Below are 21,804 nucleotides of genomic sequence, written 5' to 3' on the forward strand. Positions count from 1 at the left end.
AGGTAGTGTTGTGTAGCTCTGTGTCTTGGGTTACTATTGCTATTGTTCATTTATGTTGTCATATGTAGAAAGAAAGAGTACATATAATTGTCACATGTACTTTACAGCACAGCAAAATTCTTTCTTTGCATATACCAGTGATCTTAGAAAGCTGGGGTCACAGCACAGGTTCAGCCATCATACACCACCCCTTGAGATCAGAGGGTTGAGGTGCCTTGTTTAAGGGTAGATACTGGTGCTTGAACCCCACCTTTTCGATCAGTAACCCAGAACTTAACCACTGAGAAACCACTACCCATGTATGTAGCACCTTCGTCCTGGGGCAATGTTGTTTTGTTTCACTGTGTACTGTACTGTATATGGTTGGAATGACCATAAAAGCCTACTTGACGTGACTTGACTAAACAAAATGCTTTTCGGTTGTATGGTCATGTGACAAGAGGTGTGTGCAAGTGCATGGGGTCATCTTACCCCACTGTTCCCTAGAACCCCTTCTAATTTTGACATTTCCCCGTTTGTCCGCAAGGGGTCGCGCTTTAACCACATAACCAACACGATTAAAAAGTAACGTGTGAAAGGTCTTTCCATAAGCGCCGGCGTTTTATGCAAATGTATACAATTTTCCAGTATTTTTTACTTTAGTATTTAGTCTATTTTCAATTGTTAAATAAGACGTATATAGGATTAAATGTGTTCTTGACAATACTGAGTCAGAGGAAATTAACAATCATAAGTTGCTACGTGGTGGGTTTTATATATATATATATATATATATATATATATATATATATATATATATATATATATATATATATATGAATTATATCTTATATACTCAGCATTATGTGAACATTTCCACTGTAAGGTCTGAAATCCATACTAGACTATTTAGTACGCTAGTATGGGCTTTCCGAGATAGACCGGCGCTCTGTGTGCGCATGCGCCGGACGTACCTTGGCGAGTTACCGGCGGTCACCGAGGTGTTGCTGATGTAAACCGGTACCTGGAGCGGTATATAAGAAAAAAAGCCACGATGGAGACTCCCGAGCTCTGAAAGCAGCACCGTAACCAGAAGATGCTCTCTTTCACCCTGGTGCTGCTCCTGAGTGCTGCCGCCGGCGAGGTGGCGACTGACCGTTACGCGGATGGAGCTGCTCCGTCCCCGGCTCTGTCCCCGGCTCCGTCCGGCTCCGCTACCGAGGAGTCCTCGCGTCCCGCAGTCGCTTTGGCCCGTTCGGCAGAGCATCCGACACCGACGACGGTCCAAGACGACGCGTCTCACCACCACGGAGGGGGCTACAGGATAGTGCAGTGGGAATGGAGCTACGTCCAGACCCCGTACATTATAGCAATTTGGCTCCTGCTGGCCAGTGTCGCCAAAATATGTGAGTAAAATATCTCGCTTTGGGTCATTCCGGTATAAAAGTTGTCCGAGTTGGAGGTTCTGAGTTTGTCCTTGCTGCGCATCTCTGTGCTTCATCAGCTACCCGGGAGATTACTGTGCTCCTCCTGGGAGATACTTTCAGGCAGCTAAAAAGTTGTTTAGTGATTATTTTTGTGGAGGAAATGAAACAATGTGTGCAAAAGCTGTGAAAAACATCTGGTTTTCTCTTTAAGTGAGTGCTAAGTACATACATACTGTACACATATACATACATACTGTACACATATACATACTGTACACATATACATACATACTGTACACATATACATATACATACTGTACACATATACATACTGTACACATATATATACATACTGTACACATATACATATACATACTGTACATATACATACATACTGTACACATATACATACTGTACACATATACATACATACTGTACATATACATATACATATACATACATACATATACATACTGTACACATATACATACATACTGTACACACATACATATACATACTGTACACATATACATACATAATGTACACATATACATACTGTACACATATACATACATACTGTACACACATACATACTGTACACATATACATACATACTGTACACATATACATACATACTGTACACATATACATACTGTACACATATACATACATGTTGTTCACATATACATATACATACTGTAAACATATACATACATACTATACACATATACATACATACTGTACACACATACATACTGTACACATATACATGCTGTACACATATACATACATACTGTACACACATATACATAATACTGTACACATACATATACATACTGTACACATATACATACTGTACACATATATACATACATGTACACACATACATACTGTACATATACATACATACTGTACACATATATATACATACTGTACATATACATATATACATACTGTACATATACATACATGTTGTTCACATATACATATACATACTGTACATATATACATACATACTATACACATATACATACATACTGTACACACATACATACTGTACATATATACATGCTGTACACATATACATACTGTACACATATACATACTGTACACATATACATACATAATGTACACATATACATACTGTACACATATACATACATACTGTACACACATACATACTGTACACATATACATACATACTGTACACATATACATATACATACTGTACACATATACATACATGTTGTACACATATACATATACATACTGTACACATATACATACATACTATACACATATACATACATACATACTGTACACACATACATACTGTACACATATACATGCTGTACACATATACATACATACTGTACACATACATACTGTACATATACATACATACTGTACACACATACTGTACACATATACATACATACTGTACACATATACATATACTGTACACATATACATACTGTACACATACATACATACTATACATATATACTGTACACATATACATACATAATGTACACACATACATACTGTACATATATACATACATACTGTACACATATACATACATACACACATATACATACTGTACACATATACATACTGTACACATATACATATACATATACATACATATACATAATGTACACATATACATACATAATGTACACATATACATACATACTGTACACATATACATACATATACATACTGTACACATATACATACATACTGTACACATATACATACATACTGTACACATATATATATATACTGTACACATATACATACATGTTGTTCACATATACATATACATATACATACATACTATACACATATACATACATACTGTACACATACATACTGTACACATATATACTGTACACATATATACATACTGTACACATATACATACTGTACATATACATACATAATGTACACATATACATACTGTACACATATACATACATACTGTACACATACATACTGTACACATATACATACATACTGTACACATATATACATATACATACTGTACATATACATATACATACTGTACACATATACATATACATACTGTACACATATACATACACATACATACTGTACACACATACATACTGTACACATATACATACTGTACACATATACATACATACTGTACACATACATACTGTACATATACATACATACTGTACACACATACTGTACACATATACATACATACTGTACATATACATACTGTACACATATACATACTGTACATATACATACATACTGTACACATACATATACTGTACACATATACATACATATGTACACATATACATACTGTACACATATATATATATACTGTACACACATACATACTGTACATATATATATACATACTGTACACATATACATACATACACATATATACATACTGTACACATATACATACATACTGTACACATATACATAATGTACACATATACATACTGTACATACATACTGTACACATATACATACATACTGTACATACATACATACTGTACACATATACATACATACTGTACACATATATACATACTGTACATATACATACTGTACATATACATACATGTTGTTCATATATATATACATACTGTACACATATACATATACTGTACACACATATATACATACATACTGTACACACATACATACTGTACATATATACATGTACACATATACATACTGTACACATATACATACATACTGTACACATATACATACTGTACACATATACATACATACTGTACATACATATACTGTACACATATACACATACTGTACACATATACATATACATACTGTACATATACATACATATTGTACACATATACATATACATACTGTACACATATACATACATACTATACATATATATATACATATACTGTACACATACATACTGTACACATATACATACTGTACACATATATACATACTGTACACATATACATACTGTACACATATACATACATACTGTACACATATACATGCTGTACACATATACATACATACTGTACACATATACATACATACTGTACACATATACATACTGTACACATATACATACATACTGTACACATATACATACTGTACACATATACATACTGTACACACATACATACATACTGTACACATATACATGCTGTACACACATACATACATACTGTACACATATATACATACTGTACACATATACATACATACTGTACACACATACATACTGTACACATATACATACTGTACACATATACATACTGTACATATACATACATATACATACTGTACACATATACATACATACTGTACACATGCATGCATACATACTGTACACATATACATACTGTACACACATACATCCATACATACTGTACACATATACATACTGTAAACATATACATACATACTGTACACATATACATACTGTACACATATACATACATACTGTACACATATACATACATGTACACATATACATATACATACTGTACACATATACATAATACTGTACACATATACATACATGTTGTACACACACACACACACACACACACACACACACACACACACACACACACATATATATATATATATATATATATATATATATATACATATATATATATACTGTACATATATACATATACTGTACACATATACATACATACTGTACACATATACATATATACTGTACACATATACATACTGTACACATATAAATACATACTGTACACATATACATACTGTACATATACATACTGTACACATATACATACATACTGTGTCTATACATATATATATATATATATATATATATATATATATATATATATATATATATATATATATATATATATATATATATATATATATAACAGTATGTAGGGTTATATACTGCCAAAACAGTCTTGACCCATCAGCTCATTAACACAGGCCAGCCTTCGCTCCCCACATGCATCAATGAGCCTTGGCCACTGATGACACCCCACAAGAACTTTTGGAGATGCCATCATCTAGCCATCACAATGTGGCCCCCATCAAACTCACTCAAATCTTCACACTTGCCCATTTCTCCTGTTTCTAAAACTTGGACAATATGTTCATTTGCTGCCTAATGTATCTCACCCACTAATAGGTGCCATGATGAAGAGATAATCAGTGTTAATCACTCACTCGTCATAGTGTTATAATTTCATAATGTTAAGCCTGGTCAGTGTACATGTATATATATATATTAGAAATTAGTTTATAGAACGTTTTGGAGATGCATGTAGGACATTTTGGAGACAAGGTGAGGGGGCGAGATTGAGATGGTTTGGACATGTGCAGAGGAGGGACATGGGGTATATCGGTACGAGAATGCTGAGAATGAAGCCGCCAGGAGGGAGGAAAAGAGGAAGGCCAAGGAGCAGGTTTATGGATGTGGTGAGGTAAGACATGCAGGTAGTTGTAGAAGGTGCAGGTAGTATGGAGATGTAGATGTAGATGTAGATGTAGAGGACAGGGTAGTATAGACAAGGATGATCCACTTTGGCAACCCTTAACAGGAGCAGCCGAACAAAGAAGATTATTATTAATTATTTTTATTACTTATTCTATACATACATACTGCACATGCTTTTTGTACATACATGTATGTATGTATATACATACTATGTGGAAACATATATATATATATATATATATATATATATATATATATATATATATATATATATATATACACATGCATATCTACAAATATACGTTCATGCATACATACATACATACATACATACAGACTTACTGTACATATGTATAATATGTATGTACACTACATACTATACATATACACATAAATACATATATAGTATCTCGCAAAAGTGAATACACCACTTTATCTCACTTTTTTTGCCAGCTAAATTGACAATATTGGCTGTTGAGTTATTTTTAGACAACAGTAAAACTATACTGCTATACAAGCTGCATATTGACTACTCTAAAATATATCCAAGTTTCATTTTTATAGTATTGTCCCTTTTGAAGATACACTAAAATGGTTGCTGAAATGTGAGGGGTGTACTCACTTTTGTGATATAATGTAAATACATACATAGCCTTGTCTTGCAATGATCAATCAGGTATTTATTTGGAAAACAGTTTCATTCAAACTGACTTCAAATTGAACTGAACAAATAAAGGCCTGAAATACCAGTGGTTTAATATCAGTCAGTAAAACCTGTGAGAGAGCAAAAGGTCTACTCGACTGTACGGCTCTTTATGTTCACACTGCCTTTTTGTGCTTTACAAAGCAAATGTACTTTATCATATACATTTGTTAATTTGCTTTATTACAATGCACTTATTTATTTACAACTAAAATAATTGGATAAGGGTTGAGGGCTGAGGATTTTACTTAGGGACCCAATAGACAGGGACAAGAATCTAGAAAAATATGAGTGTAGTTTGTCCATTGTCACTGACCAGATATTTAATATATTATATTTAACCCTATGTTGAATTACTGGTCAGTTTTTAGACACAGCAACAGTTAGTGTAGGTGTTTTTATGAATGAATTTGTGTTAATTGTGCTTTAACCCTTCATTAGTGTCAAGTTCTGACCGTAGGAGTGCTGGATATTTTTGTTTGACAGACTGTTTTTGACTCAGCAGTGCATTAAGGCTTTTGAAAACTCACACAACTGAATCCATAGTTCAACTTGACTGGTATTGTACAATCTACTGTGTCACTGTTACTGTTGTGCTGAGAATAAACCAGCAAATAAAACTTCATGGTGGTCTGCTGCATCCCACTTGGTGCTGATGGATGCACAGTACAAGTGAGCCATCAGCAAAAATAGACTGCACCATGGTAACAAATCAATTTTTTTAAATCCTCCATTCTTAGAGATCCATTTAGTTAGTTTATATCACCTATAGCTAGAAACACACCTCGTAGTTGCTAAATACTGATAGCCAAGTTAGAGGGAACATTTACTATCAGTAAGTACATTACTATGACAGGTATACCGATTAACCTGATTGTTTTGGTGTATGTTGCATTTTTCAAAGCAAGGTTACTTTTACTAATGTAGCATTACGCATTATACAGAGTAAAGCAGGAGATGGCTACTTTTGGTCCAAAGGTGAGTAACCACTTTAATGGAAGCTTCCTGTTTCTTTAGGTAACATATCAGAACCTGGATTAAGTGCACCTCGTTCCTTGGCACAAAAATGAGCACACAATGATGCACTTCTATTTTATTTCAATGAGTCTCTCTCAGTCAGCAAAGACCTTTATAGGCACAAGGATTTGTGGACCTGTAAAAAAGGTGTCCATTTGTACAAGAAATTCCAGTGGGACTGAGTAAGACTTATCATGGCAGATGGCAAACCGGTAATTACACAGGAAAGTGTGAAAGTTGGAAAACCCACAAATATTCAATGTTTAGACAGTGTCCAAAGTGAAAACTAGATTTTTTTTTTTTACTGTTTGATAAATAGATAAAATAGATTAGTTTTAGTGTCTCATTTATTGACCAATTTGGATTATGTGTTTTACTGGTGAGGCTTGTTGAGATTAGATTAGCTTCATCAAATATTTCCAGTTATAAAGGCATGAATCTTTATTATACTAACACAATAATGTTGTGTTGGCTTTTCAGTGCAAAAAAAAGCATTAGATAAAATACAGTTGCTGATCATTTTACAAGGACGGTACAGTCCAGCCACTCTACTAATCCTATTGACGCATGTAAACAACATGAGTCTATATTAAACTATAAACATAAACAAGATAGAGTTTTGCACAGGCTCAAAGAGGCAGTGTGTATATATTTATATATTTATTTATTTTTATTTCCCCTTATCATTCAACAGCTACTACGGGTTGATGTGCTTCCTCCAAGATTCTTAAAGCAAGCCAAACACGGTTTTCTGATCTGCTGCACATTCTACATCACAAAGTGGCATAACACACTTGGAGTACAGCACTGTCCACCCTTTTCCCTGTACATGAGCTCTTAGACACCCATTAAAGACCTATGTCTGTGTAATTAATAGGTTAAAAAGAGCGCTCTATCCACCCCACAAAAAGAGAGCACAGCCAGTTCTGCTCTCTTGGACTTCTGAGCACAGATGGCATCATCAGGAAGACTGGCCATCTTTGTTTGTTTTATTAGCATTGAGATCATTCATACCAAATCAGCCAAAGAAAACTGCAGAAAAAAGAATGATTCTTTCTCTCAAGTACTGCTTACTGCATAATCAACAGTCCAGAGGTGGAGCTCTTTCTGTATGACATTTCCTGCACAACCCTTCTTTTATACCCCTTCATTAGTTGGTCACTGAGCTGGAATTCACCAAACAGTACTGGAGCTATGCAGCTGCCTGTGTTTGCACATGAGTGCGTATGATGTTTTTAACAAGTTCAGAATTTAGTTAAAAAAAAAATAGGCTTTTATTTGTATAAAAGTTACAGAGTCCAGTTTGGTGCATTTCCTGTTCAAGCACACCTGCTTGGGCTCTACAGTCAGTGACCAGGTGCGGTAGGTGTTTTAAAGCTAGAAATATTCCCCAAAATGATAAAGCTGTGCTGGACGCCGGCTTTCTTGGCTTGTTTTCCTATACTGAAAGAGCCTACCTCCACTGGTTCATAGTCACTTGTTCCAAAATGGACCTCCAAATAGAAATGGAGGTGCTCGTCTGATTGATCACACCATCCCCTCTTGTGTACACACCACACATCAATGCTCCCAAAAGCAGGTACAAGGTGGCACATCAGACATGTCCGACTATAGCTTTAATCTTCTCTTTATGCGTCATACAGGAACAGAAGGATATTGGCGGTGAAAAAAGCCATCAGCAGATTGCTGCAGATGCATGATGATAGACACCGTCTGTCTTTTTCTTTACTGTTGTAAAATGAGTAAAAATAAACAACACCAATCCATGTGATTGCACTCATTCACCCATCACCTGCTTTTTACCTTAACTCCATTGCTAATTTGCCATTGTGTTACTGTTGAGCAGTGTGTTGTTAGCGTGGGAGTGTTGGGCGTACAGCCCACTCGGTTTCCACAAGCCAGCAGAAACATTTTCTATTTTCGACCTCTCTCTCTCTCTCTCTCTCTCTCTCTCTCTCTCTCTCTCTCTCTCTCTCTCTCTCTTTTCTCTTTCTTTCTTTCTTTCTCTCTATCTCTCTCTCTTTATCTCTCTATCTCTCTCTCTCTCTTTTTCTCTCTATGCAGAATTCATTTCCACAGGCAACCGCATCAAAATTCACTGTGAATATTTGTCTTAGAAAAGCAGGCTACAGAATAGTAATACCTAAAGCACCTGCATGTTCCCCTCATGTTCCCTCCTGATTATCAGGGATGAATACTCAAACAGATAAGGGCACGAGTTTGTATGCACCATGTTAAACATTTATCATATCTATGCACCTACACAATACGGCCAGTGGTATGTGGACAACTGACCGCCAGAGCTGTATGTGCTTTTTGAACATCCTATTTCAGATTTAATTCACTTTTGCAGTTATAATAAAACCTACTCTTCTGTGGCTGTGAGCATTTGTGATCCAGAGTGTTAGCGACATCAGGAGCAGATGTTGAGTGAGGAGAACTGGGGTGTAGTCTGTGTTCGAGCCTGACCCCAATGGGGTTCAGGTCAGGGACCTGTGCTGGACTCTTGAGTACTTCTGCTCCAAGCTTGGCAACTTAAATATTCATGGAGTTGTCATGCTGAAACTGGTTTGGATCTCTTCGTCATGGCACCTGTTAGTGGGTGGGATATATTATGAAGCAAGTAAACATTTTGTTCTCAGAGTTAATGTGTTAAAAGTAGGAAAAATGGGCAAACTTTAGGACCTGAGTGAGTTTCACAAGTGCCAAATTGTGATGGCTAGAAGACTGAGTCAGAGCATCTCCAAAACTGCAGCTCTTGTGGGATGTTCATGATCTGCATCAGCCAGTATCTATCAAAAGTCTTTCAAGGAAGGAAAAGTGGTGAACCAGACAAGGCTCATTAATGCATGTGGGGAGCGAAGGCTGGTCCGTCTGGTCCGATCCAACAGATGAGCTTCTGTAGCTCAAATCCTGAAGAAGTTAATGTTGTTAACAGCCAACTGTTTTGGCAGAAAAAGGGGACCAACACAATATTAGGCAGGTGATCATAAAGTTATGCTGATGATCATTGTATATACAGTAGTTAGAACAGATACAGTATGTCAAGAAGAAAATGTATGTGTTTGGTTTGGTTACTGACTAAATATTACAAACAATAGGGTACAACATCTGGTCAGAAAGCAGTTAAAATGAGTAAATGAGTTTTAGTTTTTCAGTTTTTTCAAATACTATAATATTTAATATACTATAATATTTGGTCATTTTTGTCACATTTGATAATAAAGGATTGCTTCTAAAATGGACATATCTGTTATTTTGCTATAAAGCAGTTGTCTTTTTTTAATAATTAGCATCTTGCATCAATAATGAGGTCAGAGTTAATAAATGCTTACCGTATTTATATCGGACTATAAGCCGCTACTTTTTTCCCCACGTTTTGAACCCCGCGGCTTAAACAAGGAAGCGGCTAATTTATTCATTTTTCCTGGGTTTTTCCCGGTTTCACAAACTTCAAGCCAAAAAACTGAACCCCATAACATTAGACCAATGAAATTTCTGAACAGAAACGAAAAAATGCACCTCACCTGTGTTCTGAGCTGCACGGCTTCGGGAGAAAAAACTTCCATCGGGTGATTTTTTAACGCACGACGATGCCAAAAGATAAACTCCCGAGAGAAATAGTTGTGAAAGGAAGGAGGAAGACAGTGAACAATGACTTTCTTGGTCGGCTACTGTTTAGATACAAGCCGTTGTAGCGCGTTGAGTCTGGGTGAAGGAAGAGCTCGCTAACTCCAGTTGCCACAGAAATCATATAAGCACAGACAGGTTTCCAAAACTCATGCTTTTTTATTTTTCTTGGCAACAGCGTTACGGGTTAGTCAAAGAAACTTAGAAATGAGCATCAGAAAATAATAGGAACATAATCCTCAGTCTTACACACACGCAGTAATACCGGAAGAATGCAGTGCCAGGCTATTCCCAAAATACCGCTATGCTCCTAAAGGAAGCGCAACATATTTCACCCGTTACACCGTGTGTAACGTGTCTTTCGTTAAAGCCTGTGTAAAGTACATAAGTGTAGACAGGTGCGGCTTATTTATGTTAAAAATTAAAATATTTGTAAAATTTTATAGTCCAGAAATTACGGTATGTGTTTTTGAGGCATGGTTAGATGACCAGGATACTTTTGGATTGAGAATGCATCTGTTCATACTGTTTGTAGTTCCTTCTCTGGCTCATCTCTGCTACAGCAGGCAATGATGTGTCATTAAACCCAAGAACTAAGATATGTCACATTACTGTTATAACGCGGCTGTGACATGTGGACACTTTTGTGGACACCTATTTCACTTTACTGAAGTAGTCTCTATTATAAATGACCTGTGAAGTGCCACAAGATTCTCAGTTCATTATGGCAATTATTTTAAACCAAAACCAAGGTCAATATTTACTGTTCCTGCTTCCTCGCAGGACTGATGACGTATCTGTTCTGAGCAACAGCGTCCCCTAAGAGAATCCCTTCCCTATTAAATGTGAGACCTTCTTACAGAAATGGAAAAAAAATATTCAATGTTCATTAAGTGTTGATAATATGTGCCTTAAAGTTGTATATTCTTAACTCTTAACCTAAAATACATCAGAAAAGGTGCATCTTGCAATTTGTTTCTGTCGCTGTAACCTGAAATGGATAGCTTTATTTGTTATAGGGATTAATGTGTTTGCTTCTGTAAATCATTCGGCTAATCTCTAAAGCGGGGCTAAAAAGGCATGAAGGTGATTTTGCACATCTTTTTATTAGTAAACCAAGATGGTTAGTTACCCTAGGTTATTTGACTTGGCAAATCCTTTCGCAGGACGTGTTAATTTCCGTACATTCACCTCCATTAGGAAAGCCAGGCGTATTTGTATTAAAGCGCTTTATATGTGATATATCACGTCTTGCCAGCATGCCCTGTTCTTGTGCGATGATAAAGGGTCACGGTTTACTTAATAGAGTATTTAATTATGACCTAGCAGTTTACAGCACTATGGCTCTTATCTGATTGGAGGAAGCAGACACTGAGCTTTAATGGCCCGTCTGCTCCAGAACAATTGCAATCTAAAAGCCTGGGACTGTTTGTGAAAGAATAGTAGGGGCTGGATGTGATGGATAGAAATTGCCTTTCTCTTTCTCTATAAATTGTGAGCATCAACAAAATTTGGAAACATTGACTTTTAATTCCACACATTTGTTCGTTAGAGGATTGTACGTTTGTGTATGTATTTTAAGGATGGGAATGAAAGTACAGTTTGTTGTATGTGCGAGTAAATGAGAGAGAGAAAGAGAGAGAGAGAGAGAGAGAGAGAGAGAGGGAGTGTTTTTCTGTGCTCTGATGAATGACTCATAATACGGGGCTGATTGATGTGTCCCTGGTGTAGGCGTGTTTGTGTGTGTCGTGCTCTGATCTCTCTGTCCATAAAAAACATGAATAATTACTGCCATTAGATGCTCCCATTACCCTCCTGCTCCTCTCGGCACATTGCTTCCTAATCCTTTTTCTCTCTCACTCTTTTTTTTCTTATCTCTCGCTCTCTGTTCGGCGAGGGGACAACCTGTAGATCATCACGTCACATGGTCATCTGTTATACTATCCATGTAAAGAGTTTCCACACTAGATCGGTTTCACTCTGTGAAATTCGAACTGCTTTGGGGAGTTTTAGATTACAATACTTGGCACTTAGTTACAAATTGGACTTGTCTTTAGAGCAAATTACTGCATTTCCAAATCGATCACTTGCCTCAGTGAATTCAATGTACCCCTGGGTTCCTCTTGTTTTAATGTGTAATGTGTGTGTGTGTGGCAGTTTCTCTTAATAGCAGAGGTTTGTAGTGCCTAATCTGAATATAATTATAATACATATAGAAGTTTAACAAAGCTATTTTCTTACACATACTGCTTGTGTGCTCACACTTTATAGATAAAGTATTGGGACACCCAACATTTCCACCCACAATATGCTCCATGAGGATATGTTTTACATGGTTTGGAGTGGAAGATCTTGAGTGGCTTGATTTAAAGCTCTGACCTATTGAACATCTTTGGGATTAATTGGAATGCTGACTGCACCCCAGGCCTCCTGACCTCACCACTTCCAATACTTTTACTAACAGCCTTGTGGCTGATTGAGCACAAATCTTCCCAAGCACACTTCAAATTCTAGTGGAGCATCTTTTTACAAGAGTAAAGTTTATTATAAAGGTAAATGGGGATTAAATGTGGAACAGGATGTGCAAAAAGCACATATAAATATTATGGTCAGGTGCTGCCCATGACACTGCTGCTGGTTCACCACTGTTCCATGCTTGGACCACTTTTGATAGATACTGACCAATGCAGACTGGGAACATCCAACAAGAGCTGCAGTTTTGGAGATGCTCAGACCCAGTCGTCTAGCCATTACAATTTATCCCTTGTTAAACTCGCTCAAATCGTTGCACTTGCCCACTTTTCCTGCTTCTAACACATCAACTTTGAGGACAAAATATTCACTCGCTGCCTAATAGATCCCACCTACTAACAGGTCATAATATTATGCCTGATCGATATACTCTGTATACCACATTTTTCGGACTATAAGCCGCTACTTTTTTCCTACGCTTTGAAACCCTTAAAAATACCTTAAACAACGAAGCTGCTAATTTAAGAATTTTTCCTGGGTTTTTCCCAGTTTCACAAACTTCAAGCCAAAAAACTGAGCGACATAACATTAGACCAATTAAATTTCCGAGCGGAAACGAAAAAACGCACTTCACCTGTGTTCTGAGCTGCACGGCTTCGGGAGAAAAGCTTTCACTGGGGGATTTTTAAACGCATGACAATGCCAAAAGATAAACTCCCGAGAGAAATAGTTGTGAAAGGAAGGAGGAAGACAGTGTACAATGACTTTCTTGGTAGGCTTCTGTTTAGATACAAGCCGTTGTAGCGCGTTGAGTCTGGGTGAAGGGAGAGCTCGCTAACTCCAGTTGCAACAGAAATCATATAAGCACAGACAGGTTTCTCGTGATTTTTTATTTTTCTTGGCAACAGCGTTAAGGGTTAGTCAAAGAAACTTAGAAATGAGCATCAGAAAATAATAAGGACATAATCCTCGTCTTGAACACACGCAGTAATACTGGAAAAATGCAGTGGCATGCTAGTCCCAAAATACCGCTATGTTCCTAAAGGAAGCGCAACATATTTCACCCGTTACACCGTGTGTAACTTGTCTTTCGTTAAAGCCTGTGTAAAGTTCATTAGTGTAGACACCTGCGGCTTATAGACATGTGCGGTTTATTTATGTTAAAAATAAAAATATTTGTAAAATTCAGTGGGTGCGCTTATGTATGGGTGCGCTTTATAGTCCGGAAATTACGGTGTGTGTATATATATATTTATAATATAGTATTTTGTGTTGTTCTTTCAAGTTACTTTTTTTTGCTTGCACACTCACACATAAATTATAAGGACAAAGGTATTGAGGCACCTGACTATTCCAGCCATATGTGGTTCTTTCTCTAACTTTTAACACAAAATACGAGGCACACAATTATATAGGATGTCTTTAGATGTGGCAGCATGAAGTTTTCCCTTCATTTATGAGCCCAAAAGCTGTGGTTTGCATGGGCTGAAGTGGACCATCTTGAATGGCCTCCTATAGAGCTCTGACCTCAAACCTAGTGAAGACCTTTGTGATGAATGCTGACTGCACCCCAGGCCTCCTCACCTCACGGAATGAATTGGAACATAAAGAGTATGCTGTGTTGTTCTTTAATTAATAAGACATCAATAATTGTTGGCAAACTGCTATAGAAAAACTACATGCTGGGATGCTGTTTTTTTTTTTCTTTTTTACAGCTTTGACTGGAACTCCACAAAACACCACCCATAGGTTTATCATTATTGCCTTTGAGTTTGATTTCTTGCATATTGTACAATAATATTCAGCTGAGTTTATGCTCATGACTGCAGTCATTTCATTGCTCAAACTCTCTCTCTTTCTAAAGACTTTTGTTTGATAAACACCACCTGTGACACTGCACAGAACAGCGTAAATGAGTTTATAATTAGTTTTTAGTTCCACTACATGCATCACTGCATGTTCTTCTTAAGTAACATTGTCAGCTCACTGGTTAATGTGTTTCAATGTGAAATCAAAATAAGCATGAAGCCCCTTCTGTAACTTTGTTAGTGTGCAAGCTTAAATGACTTTTCCTCGGTGCTTCGGAAATTGAATTAAACAGTTTATTCTTGTATATGAGTCAATTTAAACAATGTTTGTCGAGCGCACCTTAACCTCATTAAGCCCTGTGAGGTTACGAATAAATGGTTATTCAACCTATTTTATTAAATTCAGTTTTATACAAGCACTTTTTTTTATATGGGAAGAAACATCAAGAAGCGGCTTTGCCACTTTATCTAGATTAAAAAATGATTTGCCTTCTTCTGCTGATAGATACAGATACAGCTCAGGGTCTCACACAAAATGAATAGTAATAGTGAGCTGAGAGCAGGTATCATATGAATATGAATATGACATTTGCTTTTGTCTATAAAATTTCTAACCGTTTGTCTGAAGTGTGAATCCTTGATATTTATGCCTTCATGGGTTGATGGAAACCTAATTTTTTTGTTCCTGTCTCTCTTTTAGTGTTTCACTTCTCACAGCGCTTCACCACGGTGGTCCCAGAGAGCTGTATGCTGATTCTGTTGGGTCTGATCCTGGGTGGTGTGGTGCTCCTCGCAAGCAAGAAGCAGCTCTACCAGCTAGACCCTGGCCTCTTCTTCCTCTTCCTGCTCCCCACGATAGTAGGGGATGCTGGATATTTTATGCCTGCACGCCTGTTCTTCGACAACCTGGGTGCCATTTTGATGTATGCGGTAGTGGGGACTCTGTGGAATGCCTTCTGTACTGGGTTCTGTCTCTATGGAGTGAAACAGGCAGGAGTGATTGGTAAGTTATGACGACATGAAACAGAAGTGTAAAGGTTGGACCAAATCTGTTTAATACCGTGCAATGATGAAGAAATTAAATAGCTGGGACTTTATGTGTGTGTAGATGATAAGGTGGAGGCAGGACTGATGGAGTTCCTGCTGTTCGGAGCTCTGATCTCAGCCGTCGATCCTGTCGCAGTGCTCGCTGTGTTCGAGGAGGTCCACGTTAACGAGATGCTCTTCATCATCGTCTTCGGCGAATCGCTCGTCAACGACGCAGTCACTGTGGTGAGTCAGAGGGCCTTAACCCTGACAGTCTGACAGATTTTATTCTGACAGATTTTATACTGACTTTACTGTGTGAAATTTATTTTTTGTAAACCTCTACACAGTATCATTTTTATTTTTCATAACTGTTAATGCTTGTGTTATAATGTATATAAGCTTAAACTTCGATACATTATAAGCTCATGGACACCTGACCATCGCACTCGTAGTTCTTCCAAAAACCGTTGCCACATAGTTGAAAGCATTGTATGTTGTAGAGTAAGAGATTCACTTCATTGGAACAAAGAGACCCAAACTTTGTCCAGCATGAAATGCAGTCTCAATAAGAAATGGTTTGTCAAGGTTGGAGTTTGTCCAGAGCTGAGATCTGAGCTGCTAATGTTTAATTACATTGCACTCAATGACACACACAGGTTTGTGATACATTTTAGTTTTAGATATGAGTTACAGGAACAGTTACATTTTCAGTACAGTTACAGCTTCAGCATAGTTACATGCGTAGTTACAGGTACAATTACAGATTCAGTACAGTAAAAGTTTTCACCGGTTTCACAGCATGCGTCAGGGAGGTCATAAATAACCAGGGATGTGATTAGTTTCGTGCAAGAACTTTGCAAAGCTAAGATCTGAGATTTTCATTGTGTGAACTGTGTATAGAATGTATAGAGTGGGAGCCGATAAATGATACAGCAGCTATAAACAGCTGTACTGCAGTTATAACTACTGTAACTGAAGCTGTAACTGTAATGACAGTGTAACTGTACGGTAACTGTTACATGTAGTGAAAGTGTAACTTATCTGTAGTTGTAACTATATGTGTCACTATTCCTATAACTGTACTGTAATATTTCCTGTAATTTATATCTAACAGTAATATGACGATTAACTTGCACAAAGCACTGACTCTTTTGGAATGGACTGAAACACAAACTCTACTCCAGGCCTACCCACCCAACATCAGTGTCTGACCTTACTTATGTTCTTGTGTCTCATGGGGCAAAAAAGCATAAGCAAGTGGCAAAAGGGATGGAATAGGATGTTCAAAAAACAAATATGAGTGTAAATTCAGTTGTCTAGAAACATTTGGGTATGTTGTGTTTCTTCACTAGGGTTCATACTAGACTCTGCATTTAGTTGCTTCTATTTTCCAAAATATAAACCACTAGTAAATGAGTGTGTACTACCGCTATTGATCAGGTAGTTACTAAGGATGCTGTAAATGTATCATGCATTATACCTGTATGTCTTCCTTGTGCTTCATATCTGACCTTACATTACAGACTGGATGAAAATAAACATTTCCTGGTTGTGTGCATCCCGTATAATCCTAATCCAAATCTCAAAAAGATCTTTCTCTTAGTTTCTCTAGTGTTCTCTTTATTTGTATCTTTAATTGTCTATGTGTACCCCTATTCATGCCACAAAATACAAGTGGATCAGAGTCAGCAAATGCATCAAATCCAATCTTATACTAAAAAGTGTTTCAGTATTCATGCTGTCAAATCTGTTCATCCCTAGTCTAGGACTAGTGCAGATCAGATGCACTTTGTAGATTAGTAAGTGTGTTTGCTATGAGGAGACTCTCACTCTGCTACACCTAGCGCACTGGGGGAATAGAGTGACTAACGTCTGTAATAAGTTCAGTGAACTCCCACAGACAGCTAGACATGCTTAAGAACAAGCAATCTAAAAAAAAAAGAAAGGTAATAGCTTCTGTAAGAGCTGGTTTACTGACCTTGGCCTGACATTTTCACTGACGGTAATCTATCTGCTATTAATCTATAATATTAGCAAACCAGCTGAGGCTTTATACTGAGTCAGTTTTAAATGTATGCATCTTTTATGAGCGACACAGTCATAATTCATATTTAATATTACTTTTTTTTCATGCTTTAAAGTACCAAAAATACTTGGACTTTGGCATTTAACAGTGACAGCTCTTTGTATTTCATATTGAGAGTTAATAGATCAGATTTTAAGTGCAAATACCATACTTGAAATCAGCTTTAGACTTGTTATGTGCCTGTTTGTAAGTCAGGTAATGAGTGGTTAATGCATGAGAACATCTGAGCAGCCAACTTTCCAATAACTTTGGGTCCATTTAACAAATGTTGTATAAATTCTTATTCCTACACCGTTCACCTCATTATTTAATTTCAACTCTAATATACTGTAGTAGGCAGCAATAATAAATAAAAAAACAATTCTGTCAATATACAGATATTGATGGACTTCTCTATAAGTTCTCCCGGTCCTTGTTTTGGCTGGATTATACTCCTGAGCTATAATGTTATTGATATGATTATCTGATGACAAAAGGTCTTAATTTGACTCTATTCTTGCTCCTTATATCAATATTGTACCAAATCCACACACTGTTACAAAATTGGTTTAGATTCAACGTGTCACTATGCAGAGTAGTAGTATATTTACAGTGTTATGCTAAATACTTTTGTGTTATTCAATTGAAATATAATTGCCTCTGATTAGTTGGCTGCTCAGATGCGTTAACCCCTAATTACCTGACACAAACAGGCACATAACAAGTCTAAAGCTGATTTCAAGTGTGGTATTTTCACTTGAAATCTGTTGCTGTTAACTCTCAATATGAAATACAAAGAGCTGTAAGAGTGGTGCAATAACATTAAAATCAATCCAGCTTTATTCCATGCAAGTTTGTGCTGTGAATTCCTAATTCCCCAAATAAACATCAGTGTAGTCATGGGCACTATTTACAGCCAAGTCTGTTCTACCACCAGCCTCAAAACAGTTAATCATGTGTACTCTACTGGATTTAATATAGACTAAATTCACATAATATAAATATAAACTAGTTGCGTTAATCTAAAACACAGTACGGTGCCTTGTGATTGAACCATTTACCATGCTTTGACGTGAACTGAATTACTAAAAGTAGAAATACCAAAAGCAGACGCTCATCAAAAGCTTAATATGTAAGATCCTCAGGAGGTATGAATCATTAAAGGTACGACTCAAGCAGCGCATGTGCCTGGCTTACATCTGCCAAAGGGTTCAGTATAAAGCCATCAAGCTGTACTGACCTGAAAACTCATTTTCATAAGCACCACTTTCTGCAGGGCTAAACTAAATACCCCTTTGTCACCTTTGACATTCCTGACTGTTACCTACTTAATCTGCTGTCATTGCTCTGCTTCAAGACACCATTCACCATGCAACTAGGAAACAATGCTGATACATCCAGCTGATAGGTCATGGGTCCTTATGCTACAGTGTCTTTATGTTTAAATATTTGCATTAAAATGCACTGTTGTGCAGGATGCTCCATCCTTTCATTTGTGTATGGACAGAGTGACACAAGGAAACAATTTTTAGAGAGTTTTTCCAGTTCTAACTTCCATAAACCTGAAATTAATAATAATAATAATAATAATAATAATAATAATAATAATAATAATAATAATACATTTCTAATGTTTTTGCCTAAAAGCTCAAAAATCTTTCATTACTTGCATTGTTTTTAAAAATTCCACATGAGCTCTGTTTAATAATGCTCACCCAGTTATTCCAGAGATTATTAAACTTACTGCATTTATAGTCAGAGACCTTTGACCTCTTTGGTTTATTCCCAAATAGCTAAAGGGAATGAGAACCTCCACATTACCAGCTGAGTGATGGAGCATTATGGGATTATTACTGCACCCAAATTGCAAATGAAAGTTACAATGAGAAAGTAACCTGGCTTTATTTGATTAGGTTTCTAATTTCGAGCATGCAATTGTAATTTGCATAACTGTCCTAATTACGATTTATTTAATTAAGCTATTGAACTACAGGGCTTCACACTCTACAGTTAAGCGGTTGTTTGGAAAGCCTTTAAGCTCGATATGAAAAAGAATGAGTCAAAGCTTTTTAATTTTGCTCGTTTTGGTTAAATCTATGTCCAAACAGCACACTTGTTGTTCTAGAGTAGGAGTGAAAAGCATATTTACCAGAGGACAGAGGATATCTTTGCAGCAAAAACAATACCATGCTCATGTGGATAGAAGGAGCGGTATCAATACAGCAAAAGTGGCAAGTGCATAAGCCAAGTGTGCCAAATTTAGATCTTATTAACTTGATTGGCTGGCATTAATGTAATACTGGATCTAAGTCAGTTTGTGGTGGAACTGAGCCTTTAATGGGTTCATGTGCACTGCCACTGAGCCTCAGGTTGAGGCTTTATTTTCAGCATGTGGTCTTTCTTGGATGTGGTCATCTGACCTGGAAAGAAAAGCTTTGGTTGTTACTGCAGCTTTATATTTAGAGATCAACTAGGAATGTAAGAACACAAGCACACCTTATTCTGCAGAATACATGCCACGAGAACTGCTGATGAGTGCCATTTTTCTTACCAAAAGCTGCTGTTTCTATTTGTTTTTTCATACATTTACTACCTCATCCAACCATCCATCTACTCAGTCAATTAATACTTATAGCAAGTGTGGTAAGCCTTCTGTCTTTCAGTTTGCTCTGTACAAATGCCTTAAAAAAATATATATTTTATTTCAGGATGATCCCAATTTGTGCACTTTTTCTAGCTTTGAGTATTAGCCAGTACCTGATACTAATCTGATTCTGACATCCATGCAGTAATCGAGCCATCTGTCTGTGAGCTTCTGTTGCCATACTATGCAAATACATGATGCTAAGCTACTTGAATACAGGCCGTGTGATATAATCACATGTAAGATTACTTTACTGTTACTCAAGATCACACATATTCAAAGCATCATAAATGTGGATTCAATTACAACTTTATTAAATAATTATATTGGCAGTGTTTTAAGCCAGCAGTGTTTTAACCTAAATGTGGCTGCATTTCTAAAATTATTTCTTGAAAATAATTTATTCTCAAGTGTTCTCTCTGTTTTGTAGGTGATGTATAAGGTTTACATCTCCTTTGTAGCAGTGGGTCCTGGAAATGTCCAAACAGCAGACTACTTCAAAGGTGTTGGTGAGTTCAGTGTCCTTTATTAGTTTCCT

At 36.6% G+C, this 21,804-nt stretch overlaps 1 protein-coding gene across 1 annotated transcript in view; it reads left to right on the forward strand.

Annotated features, from left to right (window-relative positions):
- Window positions 1-950: 950 nt before the first annotated feature.
- slc9a5 (solute carrier family 9 member A5) overlaps window positions 951-21,804 on the forward strand; it is a 41,775-nt gene continuing 20,921 nt past the window's right edge. The window contains exons 1-4 of the mRNA XM_046840916.1: window positions 951-1,385; window positions 16,229-16,531; window positions 16,637-16,800; window positions 21,697-21,775. Of these exons, the coding sequence (XP_046696872.1) occupies window positions 1,076-1,385; window positions 16,229-16,531; window positions 16,637-16,800; window positions 21,697-21,775 (856 nt within the window). The 5' untranslated portion in view covers window positions 951-1,075. The remainder of the gene's footprint in view (window positions 1,386-16,228; window positions 16,532-16,636; window positions 16,801-21,696; window positions 21,776-21,804) is intronic.

The sequence above is a fragment of the Silurus meridionalis genome, chromosome 26 (genome assembly GCF_014805685.1).
Source record: "Silurus meridionalis isolate SWU-2019-XX chromosome 26, ASM1480568v1, whole genome shotgun sequence".
NCBI lineage: Eukaryota > Metazoa > Chordata > Actinopteri > Siluriformes > Siluridae > Silurus > Silurus meridionalis.